This window comes from Mugil cephalus, chromosome 13 (genome assembly GCF_022458985.1).
Source record: "Mugil cephalus isolate CIBA_MC_2020 chromosome 13, CIBA_Mcephalus_1.1, whole genome shotgun sequence".
Classification (NCBI taxonomy): domain Eukaryota; kingdom Metazoa; phylum Chordata; class Actinopteri; order Mugiliformes; family Mugilidae; genus Mugil; species Mugil cephalus.
The window spans coordinates 9,715,002-9,730,403 of NC_061782.1; the positions used below are offsets into that span (position 1 = coordinate 9,715,002).

The 15,402-nt window shown below is 43.3% G+C and overlaps 1 protein-coding gene across 2 annotated transcripts; it reads left to right on the top strand.

The window, feature by feature from the left end:
• The first annotated feature begins 2,735 nt into the window (after positions 1-2,735).
• Positions 2,736-15,024, top strand: rrbp1a (ribosome binding protein 1a). Of its 2 annotated transcripts, XM_047602682.1 has the most exons (27): positions 2,737-2,946; positions 4,830-5,871; positions 6,861-7,015; positions 7,130-7,252; positions 7,636-7,788; positions 7,953-8,071; positions 8,214-8,367; positions 9,408-9,546; positions 9,651-9,832; positions 9,926-9,960; positions 10,054-10,129; positions 10,239-10,276; positions 10,378-10,459; positions 10,571-10,611; positions 10,755-10,833; positions 10,925-11,005; positions 11,114-11,191; positions 11,277-11,366; positions 11,446-11,538; positions 11,629-11,679; positions 11,782-11,862; positions 12,254-12,337; positions 12,577-12,654; positions 13,290-13,373; positions 13,480-13,578; positions 14,261-14,404; positions 14,502-15,024. In XM_047602682.1, exons 2-27 carry the CDS (start codon positions 4,848-4,850, stop codon positions 14,538-14,540), a joined length of 3,402 nt encoding a protein of 1,133 aa, XP_047458638.1. In that variant the 5' UTR covers positions 2,737-2,946; positions 4,830-4,847; the 3' UTR covers positions 14,541-15,024. The 2 variants fall into 2 exon arrangements, with proteins under 2 accessions (XP_047458640.1, XP_047458638.1); XM_047602684.1 differs by lacking the exon at positions 12,577-12,654 and having other exon boundaries at positions 2,736-2,946.
• Positions 15,025-15,402: the final 378 nt, after the last annotated feature.

Sequence of the window (15,402 nt, forward strand, 5' to 3'; positions counted from 1 at the left end):
CAGAACCCAAGTTCTCTTCGGCTTGAGGTCACAAACAGATGGTCGGATGTTCTCCTTCAGGATTTTCCTTCAGGAATTCATTGTTCCATTCATCACAGCAAGTCTTCCAAGTCCTGAAGCAGCAAAACAGCCCCAGACCATCACACTACCACCGAGAACCAGATTTTACTGTTGGTGTGATGTGGACACCAGATGTAACGGGACACGAACCTTCCAAAAAGTTCAACTTTTGTTTCGTCAGAGTATTTTTCCAAAACATCATCATCAAGATGTTTTCTGGCAAAACTGAGACAAGCCTTTATATTTCTTTTGCTCAGCAGTGGTTTTGGTCTTTGAACAATGCCATGCAGGCCATTGTAGCCGTGTCTCTTTCTTATGGTGCAGTCATGAACACTGATCTTAACTGAGGCAAGTGAGGCCTACAGTTCTTTGGATGTTGTTGTGGGGTCTTTTGTGACCTTTTGGATGAGTCGTCTCTGCTCTCTTGGAGTAATATTGGTTGACCGGCCACTGATGGGAAGGTTCAGCACTGTTCCATGTTTTCAGCATTTGTGGATTATGGCTCTCACCGTGGTTCACTGGAGTCCCAAAGCTTTATAAATGGCTTCATAATCTTTTTCAGACTGATAGATCAATGACTTTATTTCTCATTTGTTTCTGGATCTCTTTGGATCTCGGCAGGATATCTAGCCTTTTCAGGATCTTTTGGTCTACTTCACTTTGTCACGCAAGTCGTACTGAAATGATCTCTTGATTGGTAATCAGGCCTGGGTGTGGCTAGAGAAATTGAGCTCAGGTGTGATAAGCCGCAGTTAAGTTATGTTTTAACTAACACAGCAACTTGTGCTACTTTGTGTGAGTAGAAGTGTAGTTATCGTCTGCTATCCAAAGGCCTCTGAGAGCTTTAGTGAGCACATCTGGCCAAGACTTATCTTTCGGTAGCTGTGTGAGTAAAGGGAGTGAAAATGCCACGCATCAGATAGAGCAGAAATGCAAATCAACGAAAACTGTCTGTAGGTTGTGATACTCTTGTGGCCCAGATAAAGGCTATACTTTGTAACTGTAGGTTGTATCTATCTGAAAAATGACTTTATTAAGTACTTATTGGAAGGTGCTAAGAGTCTTCCCTTTTTTATTTCCCCCAAATGTTTGATCTATTTTATTGTTTGTTTGTTTTTTGTTTTTTTCTTGAGTAATGCAATGTTCTGTTTGCAGAAAGCTGACAAGAACAATCTCAAGAAGAGCCTCCATTTAAACTGTATAATTAAGCAGCTCGAGGAGAGGTTGTGGAAAGGAACCTTATACAAACGACGTTTTCAGTTGGCTAACCCGGAGTGTGGGCAGACAAAATGTTCCTTTGCTGGTGCAGTGAAACAACTTTGAACTGACGACCATGATCTCACAGTAATGAATTAATAATATACAGTGGCACATTCAAGCCTTGATATTGTACAAGGCATCGTATTAATTCTGTATCATTTTGGGTGTTGAAACAAAAGAAGGTGCGGTGAATGAGATTTCCAAAAGTGATTGTAAGACTCTGAACGTCACTATGTGCTAACAATGTTATCCGGCACCTTGTAGGTGTTGCTGCACATTTAGCAGGTGTGGCGGCTGATGATAACTTCTGGGAGATGCCCGTATCATTGCTTGTAAAAAATAAAAAACAATCCTTGTATTGTTTTCGCATTTGGGCATCAGAGATAAAAAATGCTATTTCGAGTTTGCACCATGCAAGAAGTATTGCCCGACCACTACTACGACACTTGAGAGGAAATAAAGCAGTTTCCAAAGTGACCACACACAGTCACTTATCAGTTTGCTAGGTGCACCGCTGAAAACTTATGCATTATAACATAACAATCCAGCATTAAATCTTAGCTTTGTGAATGTTGTGGGACTCAACGTTCGCTTAAAAGTTTGCTTCTATTATTTTCATCATTTTAGGGCTGTAGGCTACATTACAGAAAATAACAAGAAGATAAAATCATGCTGTTTCAGCATAAACTGAATATTATCCCATTCATGAAGTGGGGATTTAGTGCAGGGTTCTCTTATTAGGATGCATGTTTCGTCTTGTGTATATAATGTAGCAGTAGGATAAAATTAGGAGAAATGTGGGAAATGCTGCAGATGTGAGTATTCATTTTTCCATGTAACAGAACAGTGCAGTCACAATAAAATATTTCTCTGTCTAAAAAAATCATTCAGCTCCAAAGAGGCAGTGCAAAACAAGGTAATATAACGTTAAATATATGTATATATTTTACAATATCAATAAAAACACCTTGTACTTGCTATTTTTTTTTTCTTGTTTTCCAAACACGTTCAAATATGACTAACCGTAATATTATTATATGGTACTAGTAGACGTTGTGAAATAATCTGATTTTGAACCGAATAAAGGGAAAAACTAATGATGGTTGTAGTTTTGTGCTAAAAGTACTCCCTGTACGTGCAACAACGAAAAAAAAAATATTGCCTTTGAAATTTATAACGTCACTCATGAGCACACTTAAACACATTTATATCAGTTCTTTGGTTTATTAAAAGTTCTTAGTAGGTCTCCGTGTCAAACAAATCGCTTTTGTTTCACTGAGAACTGTCCAGCTGTACTTCCGAACCTCGAAGAAGACTACAACCCCCAGCAACCCCACTTCCGGCTTTTGCGCCGTCCAGCCAATCAGAAGGCTCCTGGGTTTATGGCAGCTATGTGGGGCACGGGGCCAGCACGTCTAGCCAGCTCGAAGTGCCACGACTTCAGACCACGGATCCTCCAGCGGAGTGAGGGGGAGAGCACTGGAAAAAAGCGACTTAGCCAGATATCTGGATATATAGGAAGCTTCGCAAAAGAGTCATTTCATCTGTAACTCATAGCTTTTTTTTTCTTTGGACTCAGTCCATCCATTTTCACGCAAGCAGACGCAGCTTTTTATCAGCAGCGGGGTAAGTAAATGTGGGATTCTCGGATTTCTTTTTTTATTCATTGAGCCAACGGTAGCTAGCATCGGGAAGCTATCTACCGCTACCCCCTGAGGGAACTACTAGTACAGAAAGACACCCGTTAAAGTTATCCAAAAAAACATTTTGACATTTTTCCTCGCCTGTCATGTAAGTTGCGGTTTCATTTCAGGTTTTTGTAGCCGCGGACTGTGACTTAGTGAGCAGGACGTTAGCCAAGTTCATTGATTCACAGTATTAGCAGTAATGCTAGCTGGGAAGTTATGATAAAAAGCACATAACTTAAAATGTTATTAAGCGTCGAACCGCATTTGATTGATTATGATCGTTTTTGATTAATACATTTTTTTATTCTATTTTTAATTTCTTGTGAACCTTGAAGCTTTTCTTCTCTTGTGGTCACGGTGTGGTTTTACCGTTATCTTCCTATGGAATAAACTGTCTTGGTGGAAAAAAAAAAAGTTATTGGAAACAATGCGTTCATGAAAGAGCCAAGTATAAACCGGGTGATTTGGCTTTCACTTCAACTAATAAAAAAAGTATTTGTTTTCTCTAAACCTTTACAACTTTTTTATAACCTTCGTGGCCTTATAAAATTCAGACCTTTGTTTTAGCTGAAGACTACTTTAATGTCCGTCCCACTGCAGGAATTCCCATGTCCACGTATGATATTTTAAACGTCGCTGATATACAGTTTATTACGGCCACACTCCAGTAAGTTTCCTCTTATAGTCGGATCTTTTATGGACCTTGAGAAGCACTTTCATCCCCAGAAAGTCTCCACGAGTTTGTTTCTTTTTTTTTTCTACTTGAGGTCCTCCTCTTAAGTCTGAGTGGAGATGCACTGACGTGTGACATCTCAGATTTGGAGGCAGGGCAATCTCTTCCCCTGTTCCTCCCTAGCTTTTAGACCCTGCAATGAACAAGGACTCTGGACTTTTGATTTGATTACAGCAAAATAGCCCAGCAGTTTCCTGCCACCATGTCACATTTATTGTTGTTTTTAAACTATAAACCTCCACAGTGTTTTCCATTTATATATTTTCCTGATATGCATTCTAAATAAAGTATAACTCAGTGCTGCGAGAATAAATCAAAGACAGTGCTTGTGCGTCCCTAAGCTACGGTCTGCTTTCAGCCAACTTTCCGACCCTGCAGGCTAAACACACTGGTTTGTGACACGGCTGGAAGAGCTTTAGAGAGATAGTTGAAATACCCTTTAAGGGATGTTTTTCCAGGGCAGGAAATTAACACTAACCACCAGCCGGTTTCTGTGTATTTTATCTATTCTTGCCCCTAACCACTTTTACCTCTGGGGTTTGGGCTACTTTAAATTCTTAAGAATTAAACAGCGTTGTAGGTGTATTTTTAAAATAGTTTTAATAGTAACAATGTATTGTTTCAGAAATATTTTTAGTGCGTTTGCTTTTCATTTGTAACTCATTCTTGACTGTTTTTTTTCTTTCGGTGGCAAAAAAAAAAAAAAGATTTTCATAATGTTATCCAAAGTTATTCAAGCACATTTGTTTTTGCCCGAGGATGAGACATATGTATAAACTGTATCACAACTGGGTCTGGGGCAAATTTTTGCCCCACAGTATGTAGCCAACCTCAATTTTAGGGAGAACAGTGACACCTTGAGGCGACTGAAGGCAAAAGCTCCTTGCGGCATAAATCACAATTCAGTCACATCAGCTGCTGTGGTAATCCAGCTGTGGCCAGTTATCTTTTGCTGTGCACAGAGAAAAACTGTTAGCATTACAGTGTGGGTCTATTCTGATTAATAGTATGAACTTCAGCATGGTTCGAGGTTAAGAAAAAAAATATTTGTGTAGTTTGCGTGCTGACAAACTCTATTCTCTCTGTAGATTCACTAAGATTCAACAATGGATATCTACGACCCCCAGACCCTAGGAATTATGGTGTTTGGTGGATTCATGGTAATCTCCGCTGTCGGGATTGCCCTTGTCTCCACCTTCTCCATGAAGGAGACCTCTTACGAGGAGGCCCTGGCCAAACAACGCAGAGAGTTGGGTAAGATGCAGTCTGTGCGCTCTGACAAAAAGAAGAAGGACAAAGTGTCTGAGAAGAAGAGCCGTGGAAAGAAGAAAGAAGAGAAGCCCAATGGAAAGATCCCGGAGCAGGAGAAAACTGAAGAGGCTGCTGACGCTGAAGTTGACACAGTTATTGAGCCTGCCGCTGCCCCAGTTGTAGCCGCTGCTCCTGCTCCAGTTCCCGACCCTGTTCCTGAGGTTAAATCAACTGCAGCTCCGGTGGCGGCAGAGCCGCAGCCCAAGACTGCTGCTGAACCGAGCCCCGTTGCAGAGCCCTCTCCTGCACCCTCACCTAAGGACAAGAAGAAGAAGAAGGTGGCGAAGGTTGAGCCGGCCTCTTCCCGGCCTGCTCCACCTGCGTCTGCTCCTGCACCCGTCAAGTCCTCTGCAGCTCCTCCAGTGACCCAGGCTCCTGTGGCCGCCCCAACTAAAGCAGCCGCCCCATCCCCTGCACCTGCCCCGGTCAAGTCTGCCCCTGCCTCCGCTAAGTCTGCCCCTGCCTCCGCTAAGTCTGCTCCTGCCCCAGCGTCAGCTAAGTCTGCTAATGCTGCCACCAAATCTGCCCCTGCTGCTGCTCCTGCATCAGCTAAGTCTGCGACTGCTGCATCCAAATCTGCCCCTGCACCAGCCAAATCTGCTCCTGCACCAGCCAAGTCGGGCCCCGCACCAGCCAAGTCTGCCCCTGCACCAGCCAAGTCGGCTCCAGCCAAGTCCAAGACTACCCCAGTCTTGGAGGCTGTCACTAAAGATGTCCCAGTCATGGCCGTGCCTCCAGTGGGATCTCAGCAGGCCCCTGCTGCTGCAGCGAAAGCACAAGAGCCCAAGAAGAAAGCTTCCAAGAAAAAGGCCGAGCCTGGTAAGCAGGGATGAGAAACATATCAACAGAATACATGTGTTTATTATTTTCATTTTTTTATAGTTTGGAAATGGTTATTAAAAGCAAAATTTGTAAATCTGCAAACAATCTCACATGTGAAGAGAGTAATGCATCTCCTGTGCTTGGCCTGCAGTTTCAAGTGTGACCACTACGCCACAAAACCAGACCACAGCTCTACGCCGTAGTTGCTTATCTGTCTGCACGTCAGCATTTTTTTTTTTTTTTTTTTACTGTTGGTTAAACTAAAAAAGATGATGAAGCCAATTCTTTATTTTTGTTAATCGCTTTGACACAGATATATCCTTGGACTGCCATTATGCATGACACGCAGTCGGCCTGATAAACCACCCTCATCAAAGATCAGAAGCCATTGCTAAAATTAGCCTTCTCCTTTGAACTAATGTAAATAGTTTTCCAGGGCAGGAACTGCATTAGCCATAACACTGATGTCTGAATTCAGACTTTGAAAGTGGGAATGAAGGCATGTCTGCACAGTTGCATTACACACACTCTCACAGTCTAAGGCAGGAATAACTTGTCAGTACTGATGAACTTCTAGCTGTGTTCCCGTGGAAAGTAGTGCCAATGGCAGCGGTGGGTAATGTCTGGCACTCTGCTCCGGAGGGCATAGAGCACGCCAGCTTGTCCAAACACTGTTGCCCTGTTTTGTTAGCTGACAAAGCCTCTCAGTGCCACTGACAATGAGTAGATAGGGAGAGGAGGGGAGGCTTTCTCCGTGGCCTGAGGCTTGTCTCCGCCTGGTGCCGCAATGCCCCTTAATTTTGCCATCTGAAACTGCCCGGGGCCCCGGACCCAAAGGGGTCTAGAGTCACAACCTCATCCAGGATGTGAGGATTCAATCATCTCAGTCAAACTTTCACAACTGCCTGATTTTGTTTTAAACAATGTAGTAAATTCAAAACGCTTGTTCTCACTCCACTGTATTATGTTATGTTTTGCCTCTTCAGTGGTGGTCGTGGATTCTGCCGATGCTCCGCTCTACCTGCCGTACAAGTCTCTGGTGTCCACCATCAAAAGCATGGTGTTCAGTGAGGGAGAAGCTCACAGGCTCATCGAGATTCTGTCTGAGAAAGTTGGCATCATTCAGGACACCTGGCATATGGTATGAGACGCTGCAGTCAGTGATGGGGAAAAAAAATGACACGGGGACCTGTAGTTCTCTAAGACTTGAGAAGAGATTCATTCTTTTTTTTTTTCCCCTTCTTTGTGTTTTTAGGCCACTCAAAAAGGAGACCCAGTTGCAATGCTGAAGAAACAGCTGGAGGAGAGGGAGAAACAGCTGGCGACAGAACAAGAGGACGCTTCAATTGTGAAGAACCGTCTGAGGGACCTCACAAAGGTTAGACACGTCTCAAAAACTGTGTCAAATCTGCCACAGCACATTCTCCTCTATAGCCCTGAGAGACTCTAACATGCTTTACGTGGATGAGAATCAATTTTCCTTACTTTCTGTGAGGCAGAAATTATAACAGAGATAAACCTCGTAACAACACAAACACGTAAATTTGCTGATGCTATAAAGTGGAACCTGTCACGTCGTAATGAAAGCTGGGTCACCCTGATGGCACTAGATGTAAAGTCAAAACATCCTCAGATAAAGGATGGAGATATTTCACTCTGAAGCGACTGTTTGGCCGCAAACACTTTACATTGAGGGTGAATTTAGTCTCTGACTGCACTGTCTGTCTGATTTATTTTTTTTTGTTTTTTTTTTTAAATCAGGAGCTGTCTGCTGAGAAGTCCAAGGTGGCCAGCGTGGAGACGAGACTGAGTTCTCAGCTGAGTAAGAGAGAACAAGAAATGATTGCTCTGCAGGCTCGCATGCAGGCCAGCTACCAGGACCATGTGGCCCAGACCCAGAGGCTCAATGCTAAGGTCGGTTCTACAAGTAATTAAAATCAGCATTGTCCCCAACATTCGCTTGGAAGTGAACACACATTTGTTTTACACAGTAATACAGTATTCTTGAGCGTTGTGTAACCATCAGTCAGAGGTACAATTGCGAGTTTATTCATGACAACATTTTAAAATGATTCCAGATACTGAGCCTGCAGGACCAACTGGAAAAAGGCCCCAATGCCCAACTTGCTCGTCTACAGCAGGAAAACACCATCCTGCGCGATGCTCTCAACCAAGCTACTAGTCAAGCTGAGAGCAAGTGAGTCTTTGTCCATGATACAGTACCAAGCATCCACAATGACAGTTTAAAATCAGTATGATGTGGAGTGTTGGCATTTGTTTGTGGACCCTATATCCTGACTTTTTATCCCCTTGTCTTACATTCTCTCTTTCATTGTCAGACAAAATGCCGAACTGGCCAAGCTGCGTCAGGAATGTGCAAAGTTAACCAAGGAGCTGGGAGAGAAGACAGAAAGTCTGCATGCTGATGAGCACGTCAGGAAGGGCCTGGAGGCAAAGGTCTCCGCTACTGAGAAGCAGCTTGCACTGCTACAGGTCCGCCTGCCGTTTTGGGACACCTCCACTATGTTTTTATCTATATATATATATATATATATATATATATAATATTTAAATTTAAGATAAATATATTATAAATTTATATAACTATATTTATATGAATATGTACATTAATGATAGTTCCAAGTGGAGCTGAACTCATTCTAGCCCATAAAAACATTTCTTTTGTTCCAGCAGCTGGTTGGTTGCACAGAATGCAAGCCTAGACCTTTCCCACCTATCCCCCTACCCTCTAATGGTATGGGTAGTTTTAATTGCCTTGTAATCACAGAGCCCAGGGCTAGGCTGGAATGCAGCCACACAATAATAGGGCTGCAGGGAAAAAAGCTTCTCAGCACCAGCTGGAATGTGTACGTGTCCAAGCATCTCTCCTCCGCAGCCTGCTGTAATTGGCAGTAAAAATACAGGAACCGTCTGACGCTATTTACGACACGTGACTTTGAGACAGGAAGCAGTTCTTTCTCTGCCTCGCAGTGTTAAGCTGCTGCTATCGTGTGCTATCGGACCACACAGATTCCCACTAATGGAATGCTGTTGGTCTGAACTAATTTTGGAAATGTGGAGCAAGTGAGTCATCACTTCAAAATCAAGTGCTCAGTCGGTTTAATCATTTACTTACATTCTTCCCAGCAGCAACATGTTATGCAATGGCTGGGCCCGTAAATCAGCCTACTGTAGACCAGCTGGGAGATGTTTTTCTCTCATCATCACCAGCATTCGTATTCTTTTATTAAATTCATCATTTAGACACAGGTGGGCTCATCAGCTTAAAATCGCCTCAAGTTCAAAAGCAGTTCCTACAAGACACTTCCTTAAAAAGATTTGATCGTGATTATAAAAATATCTGTTTTCTTGTTGTCCCATAGGTGGGTTGTCTTTGAATATTCTTTCATTTTTGTCTCTAATTGTGCAGAATCTGAGGCACAGCTTGTGCCTTTCCAAGTTTGATAATTGCGCAAGGCTTTGCTGCCCCCTGCTGTTCTCACATTTTGTATTTTGATCGATTTCTTTCTCAGACCAGCCACGCAGAGAGCGAGCAGGCGCTGCAGAGGAGACTGGAGGAGGTGTGTGAGGAGCTGAGAACGACGCAGAGCAGAAACGGGAACCTGCAGGCCACTCTGGACAAGGCCCAACAGGACAGCAGCACAGCCACAGGTCAGAATGGGTGAACGAGGTCTTAATGGTGAACGGATGCATTTTGATACGAAAACATTTAAATGTGAATTGCAACTGAGACTGCGATGGCGTTTTTCTGGCAGACTTCCAAGTGCACATTGGGAAATTGGAAGCTGAGATCAAGGAGCGCTCGGCTCAGGTGGACGCACTCACCAAGCAGCTGGAGGAGACACAGGCAGAGAAAGGCCAGCTTGTCCAGCAAGTGGCATCCATCAACTCACTGTTGGAGGCCAGTCAGAACAAAAAGGAGGATAACGACCAACAGGTAAAACATTTGTCTCCAGTTTGACTTGTCTGAAATTGAAAACTTGTCTCGTATATCCGCCCCTAAGGATGTTTGCTCTTTGTGATTCACCAGGCGAATACTGCTGAGCTGGAACATCTTAAGCTCAGGTGAGTTAGTTTGATCATCCTTTCTTGAGAAACAGTTTGTAGACCCTGATCCATTTCATTTACTTATGTAAATACTGTGCCATCTTTTTGCAGCCTCCAGGAGAAAGACAGCCAGCTGAGCACACTTCACGAGGAACTGAAGCAGCTGCAGGCAAAGCAGGAATCTGCTGTAAGTCTTCATAAATCTGTCACCAAATAGTATCACCTTTCAGTTATCCAAGAAGACTTAAGCAAAAAATGTCCTTACAGTGATGAAAACTAATCTGTTGTTCCAACAGGAGAACACTATTCTTGAGCTCGAGCAAAGGAACAAGAGGTATGATGCCTTTTACGATCCACCTCCTCTGCTCTAATCTTGGAGTCTTGCTTCACGCGTCCTAATTATTTATACCATCTTGTTTCTAAATGATCCTTTAGCGAGGATGCCGGCGTTATCACTTCGCTTCAGGATGAACTCAAAAGCCTCAAAGAAGAAATGGTGCAACTTAAGAACACACCAGTAAGCATCCACCTTTATTTGTCGATGTGCATGATTGTACTTGCAGAGCAGCGCCTGCAGATTAAAAAAACATTGCCTCAGTGACATATTTGCATGCACTTTCTATTTCAGCAGCTAGATGGCTCCACGGAACTCGCACAACTACAGACCAGGTAATAGACTGCACATTCATCCCCGAAGCTAATACATAATTTACTGGCGGTCCAGGTAAATGAACCTGGCATATGAAATATCATACATGATCAGGTTTGTCATTCGGGTCTCTGTTTTGTCGTTTTGTTGTGGTCGTTGCTAGTGTGACTGAGAAGGATGCCTTGGTCACATCACTACAAGAGGAACTCAGAGAAGCAAAAGAAAAGACGGCCACTGATGCAGTAAGAGTCTTTTTACGCGCAAGTGGCTTATCAGTAGAGACCACTTTCCTGTTAATCGCCTTATTGATTATGTCACCCGTTGCCTTAACAGAAGTCTTTGGCTGCTTTTCAAACTGAAACCAAAGAAACTCTCCAGACACTCTTCCCACAGATACCTGTAGAGACAGAGCAGGTAAGGGGAAAAAAACGGGGATTTCACAAGAGGAGGAGTGAATTATTACTTATTCTGACTGTAATTAAAAAAAATGAATCATTCCTCTCTGCTTTTCTCCTCGTTTAGTCCAACTGGTTACAAATATTTACGCAGAAAGCTCAGGGGGCCCTCAGCCAGGAGAGCCAGCAGTCTCCGTCAAGCACAGTAAGACACAGTTTTATTTTATTACACGACACTGGTTCGAATTATCTTGGCAGAAGAAGGCCTGAGTGGGTTTGTTTTGTTTCAGGAGCTGCTCGAGAAGCTGAAGGAAGCGGAGGAGAGCCATGGCTCTCTGCAGGCTGAATGTGAACAGTACAGATCGGTTCTAGCCGAAACGGTAAGCGACGGAAATAACAGTAGGGTTGTAGATTATGGGGTTAGTTTACACATTTCCATCTGCTTCCATTTTCTTTTAGGAAGGAATGCTGAAACATCTGCAGAAGAGCGTGGAGGAGGAAGAGCTGGTATGGAAAGCCAAGATGGCTAACACGGAGGAGCAGCTGAAGGAGGTAAGTTATACTTAAAGTCTGGGGAATCGCTTTAAACTGTTGTCACCAGGTTCCCTTATAGTCGTTACAAAACTCTTGTCATGTTTCCAGGCTTTGCAGAAAGTCAGCGAGCTGGAGACAGAAAACCAAAGTGTAGGACAGGTGGGGATATTTCTCACTCTCGCATACAACCATCTCTCAGGGAACGCTCTCAGGTTAAAATGTTTTTGTTTCCCCCCTTGTTCTTCTTCTTCCTCCCTGCAGATGAAGGAGCAGATGATGCTTCTGGAAGCCCAGCTGGAGAAGCAGTCAGACAACCATTTGGCCTCAGAGGAGCTGGAGCAGGTACACAAGCAGCGCAAATCTACAGCAGGCTCAATACAGTTTAGTTTGTTGTGTTAGATTTTAACATCAAGTGATACTTAACTCTCTTTGTTATATTTGTTTGCCATGAATGATATTGCTACATTGCATAAATCGGTGGTTTATGTTTGTTGTGCTTTTCATTTGCTGTGTTTCGCCTTTGAGAATGGAGATTAACAATTCATCCTGGGGCACATTTCTAGCTTTCTATACTGATTGAGTTAGCAAAGTTTGCATCCCACAAAGAATACAACACTGCTTTTATGTGTTCTGCATAAAATCCTTGAAAGATATTGTATGTATTTTAGGACTGCTTTTTTTTAGACTTCCTTGTCCAACATCTGTTTCTTCTTATGTCGTGCTGTGTGTTCAGCTGAAGCTGCAGCTGTCTGAGCGTCAGAGCCAGCTGGATGCGGCCCAGGAGGAGGCCAAGGCCCTCAAGGAGGAGCTCGAACAGGTGACTTTACAGACACAACCCACTTTACCCAGCTTCCAAACAGTAATACGCACAGAGCGACTCAGGTGTGCGGGAGGGATGACTTTTCATGACATTGTTGTATGACAAGGAATTTGTGAAAATCCCTTCGGTAACACGTACTGAACCAGCTTGGCGAGGTGGCCGTGACGTGTGAACACAAAAGGGATTCGTGGACGGTAGTTGCATAACCAGTGACTGGCGACGGCTTCCTGTTTCAGGTCAGAGAGCAGCTGGGCGAGATCACGGTGCGGGCTCAGCGAGAACAGAATGGCCCAGCTGAGGCCCAACCCAGTCAGGTCAGGGTGCAGAGGTCGTAGGGCACCCTTCACTTCCTCTCGGAGAGCACTGGACAGTCTGTGTGGGACACGTCCATCCTTTTATTACCATATATTTTTAATTAATTCTCAATCGAGCACACAGAAGATACATTTAAGTTTATTTTGATCTGGCACATCTGGTTCCATCCACGTTCTTAACTGAAAGGATGTGGCCACAGAACACGGATACCGGGATGACTCTGTTAAAGGAGTGTCATATTTCCAGTCTGTCCAGGTCTCCTCCGACAGAGCGGCTGTTTATGCTAACCACTGTTTGCATTGACTGCGCGGTCCTAACTCTTACCACTGCTGTTTCTCAAGTTAGTCAGCATGCTCACCTCCCCTTTGTTCATAGAGATTTGTTTGTACGATTCCTAACAGCCTAGAAACTTTGTGCCCTTTCACCTGAAATCGAGCGAGAGGAAACTAACTGCACAGGTCAAGCAGCTTCTGTTTGTGTGTGAGAGAGAGAGAGAGAGCGGGTGGGTGTGTGCTCATCGCCGCTGCTTTGACAGAACCCTGTTTGCATACACACGTACATGATAGCCATTAGTCCGCGTGTGTGTGTATGCGTATTCATAATGTGTGTGTTTGTTTTTTTCCCCTGATGTCAGGTCCAGAAAGAGTTTATTCAAACAACAGAGAATTTGCACGGGGAGGTGGCTCAAAGGCAGCAGCTCACAGAAGAGATCGAGCAGGTAGCAGCCATTATCTCTGCACTCTGTGTATTCTTTTCACATCATTGGGTTACTAAGTGGATAACGTGTGTGTGTGTGTGTGTGTGTTTGGTTTGTCACCTTCCAGGCGCAGAGCACTATTGCAGAACTTCAAGCTCAGCTGGATCTTTTAAAGGAATCTGCAGAGACTCCGCAGTCTGACAATGAAGATGTAACTGAGCTCAAGGTGTGTTAAGATAACAGTGTTTGCAGTGCAATTTAGTAAGGAAAAGTTAAATGGACACAGTACATTGTATATAAATAAACAAGAATTATCTATTTAAAATAGTTGACACCTTAAAAGCTTATTTTTTTCCCAAACTGTGGAATTAGAGTAGGTTAGAGTTTCGATTCAGTTTAATTTATTTCACATTGTCCTTTTTCTCCGGTCCGTGGGGGACTATTGACACCGTGGGGGGAAAAATAAACTTTAAAGACCAAAAAATGTGAGGAAAAAAAAACAGCTGTCTTCCACATCTGTCCTAAGACCGTCCCATCTGACAGGCACAGGCAAATATGCACAAGCTTCAGGCTCCATCATCCCCACTGTGACTGTTGTTCCTCTGTTATTATTTACCCGAAGCATGAAAATAACTGTCCATCTTTGCCTGAAGTGAGAAGAATGCGATTTTAACACGGCATTATACTGTATATAAAACTTGAATATCTTTCATATCGGCAAATGTTTCTATGTGATGAAGCTACTAGACGCCGAATGTCCTTCGGGATAAATAAAATATCCATCTATTCAGTAACAATGAGTCATTCACTTAGTTTGTGTTTGATTTTTCTCTAAAAAAAAAAACAAAACAAAAAAAAACGTTTCCATACAGACTTTAGTAGTTATTAGTTGTTGCTTTTTGTAACAGGAGCGCCTGGAGAAGGAGAAGAAGCTGTCCAATGACCTGGGCCAGGCGGCCACCAAGCTCCAGCAGCTTCTTAAAGCCACTCAGGAGCAGCTGACCAAAGAGAGAGACACAGTGAGAACACTACAGGAGCACCTGGATGGCAAGGTGAGACAGCTGACGCATACCTAATCTCAGATGATTTTAACGAGCTTCATTATTTTGACACTAATTTCTATCATATTTCTCTTTTTCTTTTTTTAAGGGAGAGTACGTTGAACTGAAGGAAGGGACGTCCGTCTGAGAAGGACTTCACTACAGACACTACACAAAAAAACTGCCAAATATGCCTTATGATTACCATACTTATGCATTCCCAAATTATTTTTTTTTTCCTTGTAGTTGATTGCATTTCTTGCAACTGTAGGACTTGAGTATTATGAACATTTCAAACTATGATTAGAGGAGGGAGTTCTGCTGCGATCTTTACTGAAACCCACATTCCATCAACGATTCTGGCTATGTCAGAAGTTATTTATCTCCCCTGCCTTATATTCCAAACATTTCCTCATAGTTCAGTGTTAAAAGGGAAACCGATTGTACGTCAAACGTACATCAGCCTGTGCAATTACTTTGTTTTGTTGTCTTTTCTATGTGGTTGAATGATGGGAACATTTTTATGGTTAATGGATTCAGTTCCTTCAGGGCCTGCTTTCCTCTGTAGCCAGCTGCCAACAACACACAACAAATATGAATTTGTATGAATGAATAAACTACAGTGTGTAGCATTACGTGGTCCTGTTCACTTTGTGCGTCGCTATAACGGCAAAAAAAACTGCATCCAGGAAGCAAAGTAAATTTGGCTGTTGTATTTTGACATGGTTTCGGATCCGGTGTGAGTCACACTCTCATGTCTCATGACTTAACACAGTTGGCTCACGACTATTACCCAGTTGAACACATGAACCATTCTGCGAGGGTGAAACGCTGTTTTAAAAAAAAAAAAGGCACATTTCTGCTGTGTGGAACAGTCCTGCCCTCGAACAGGAAGTATTGCGACACGGTGACATCCTCACAGTGGAGGCTCTCGTACAGCAAAATGGAGGACATTTAGTTCGCACTGCATTTTCTTAAAGCTCCGCTTGCATCAGTAGTTACCGTAGAGC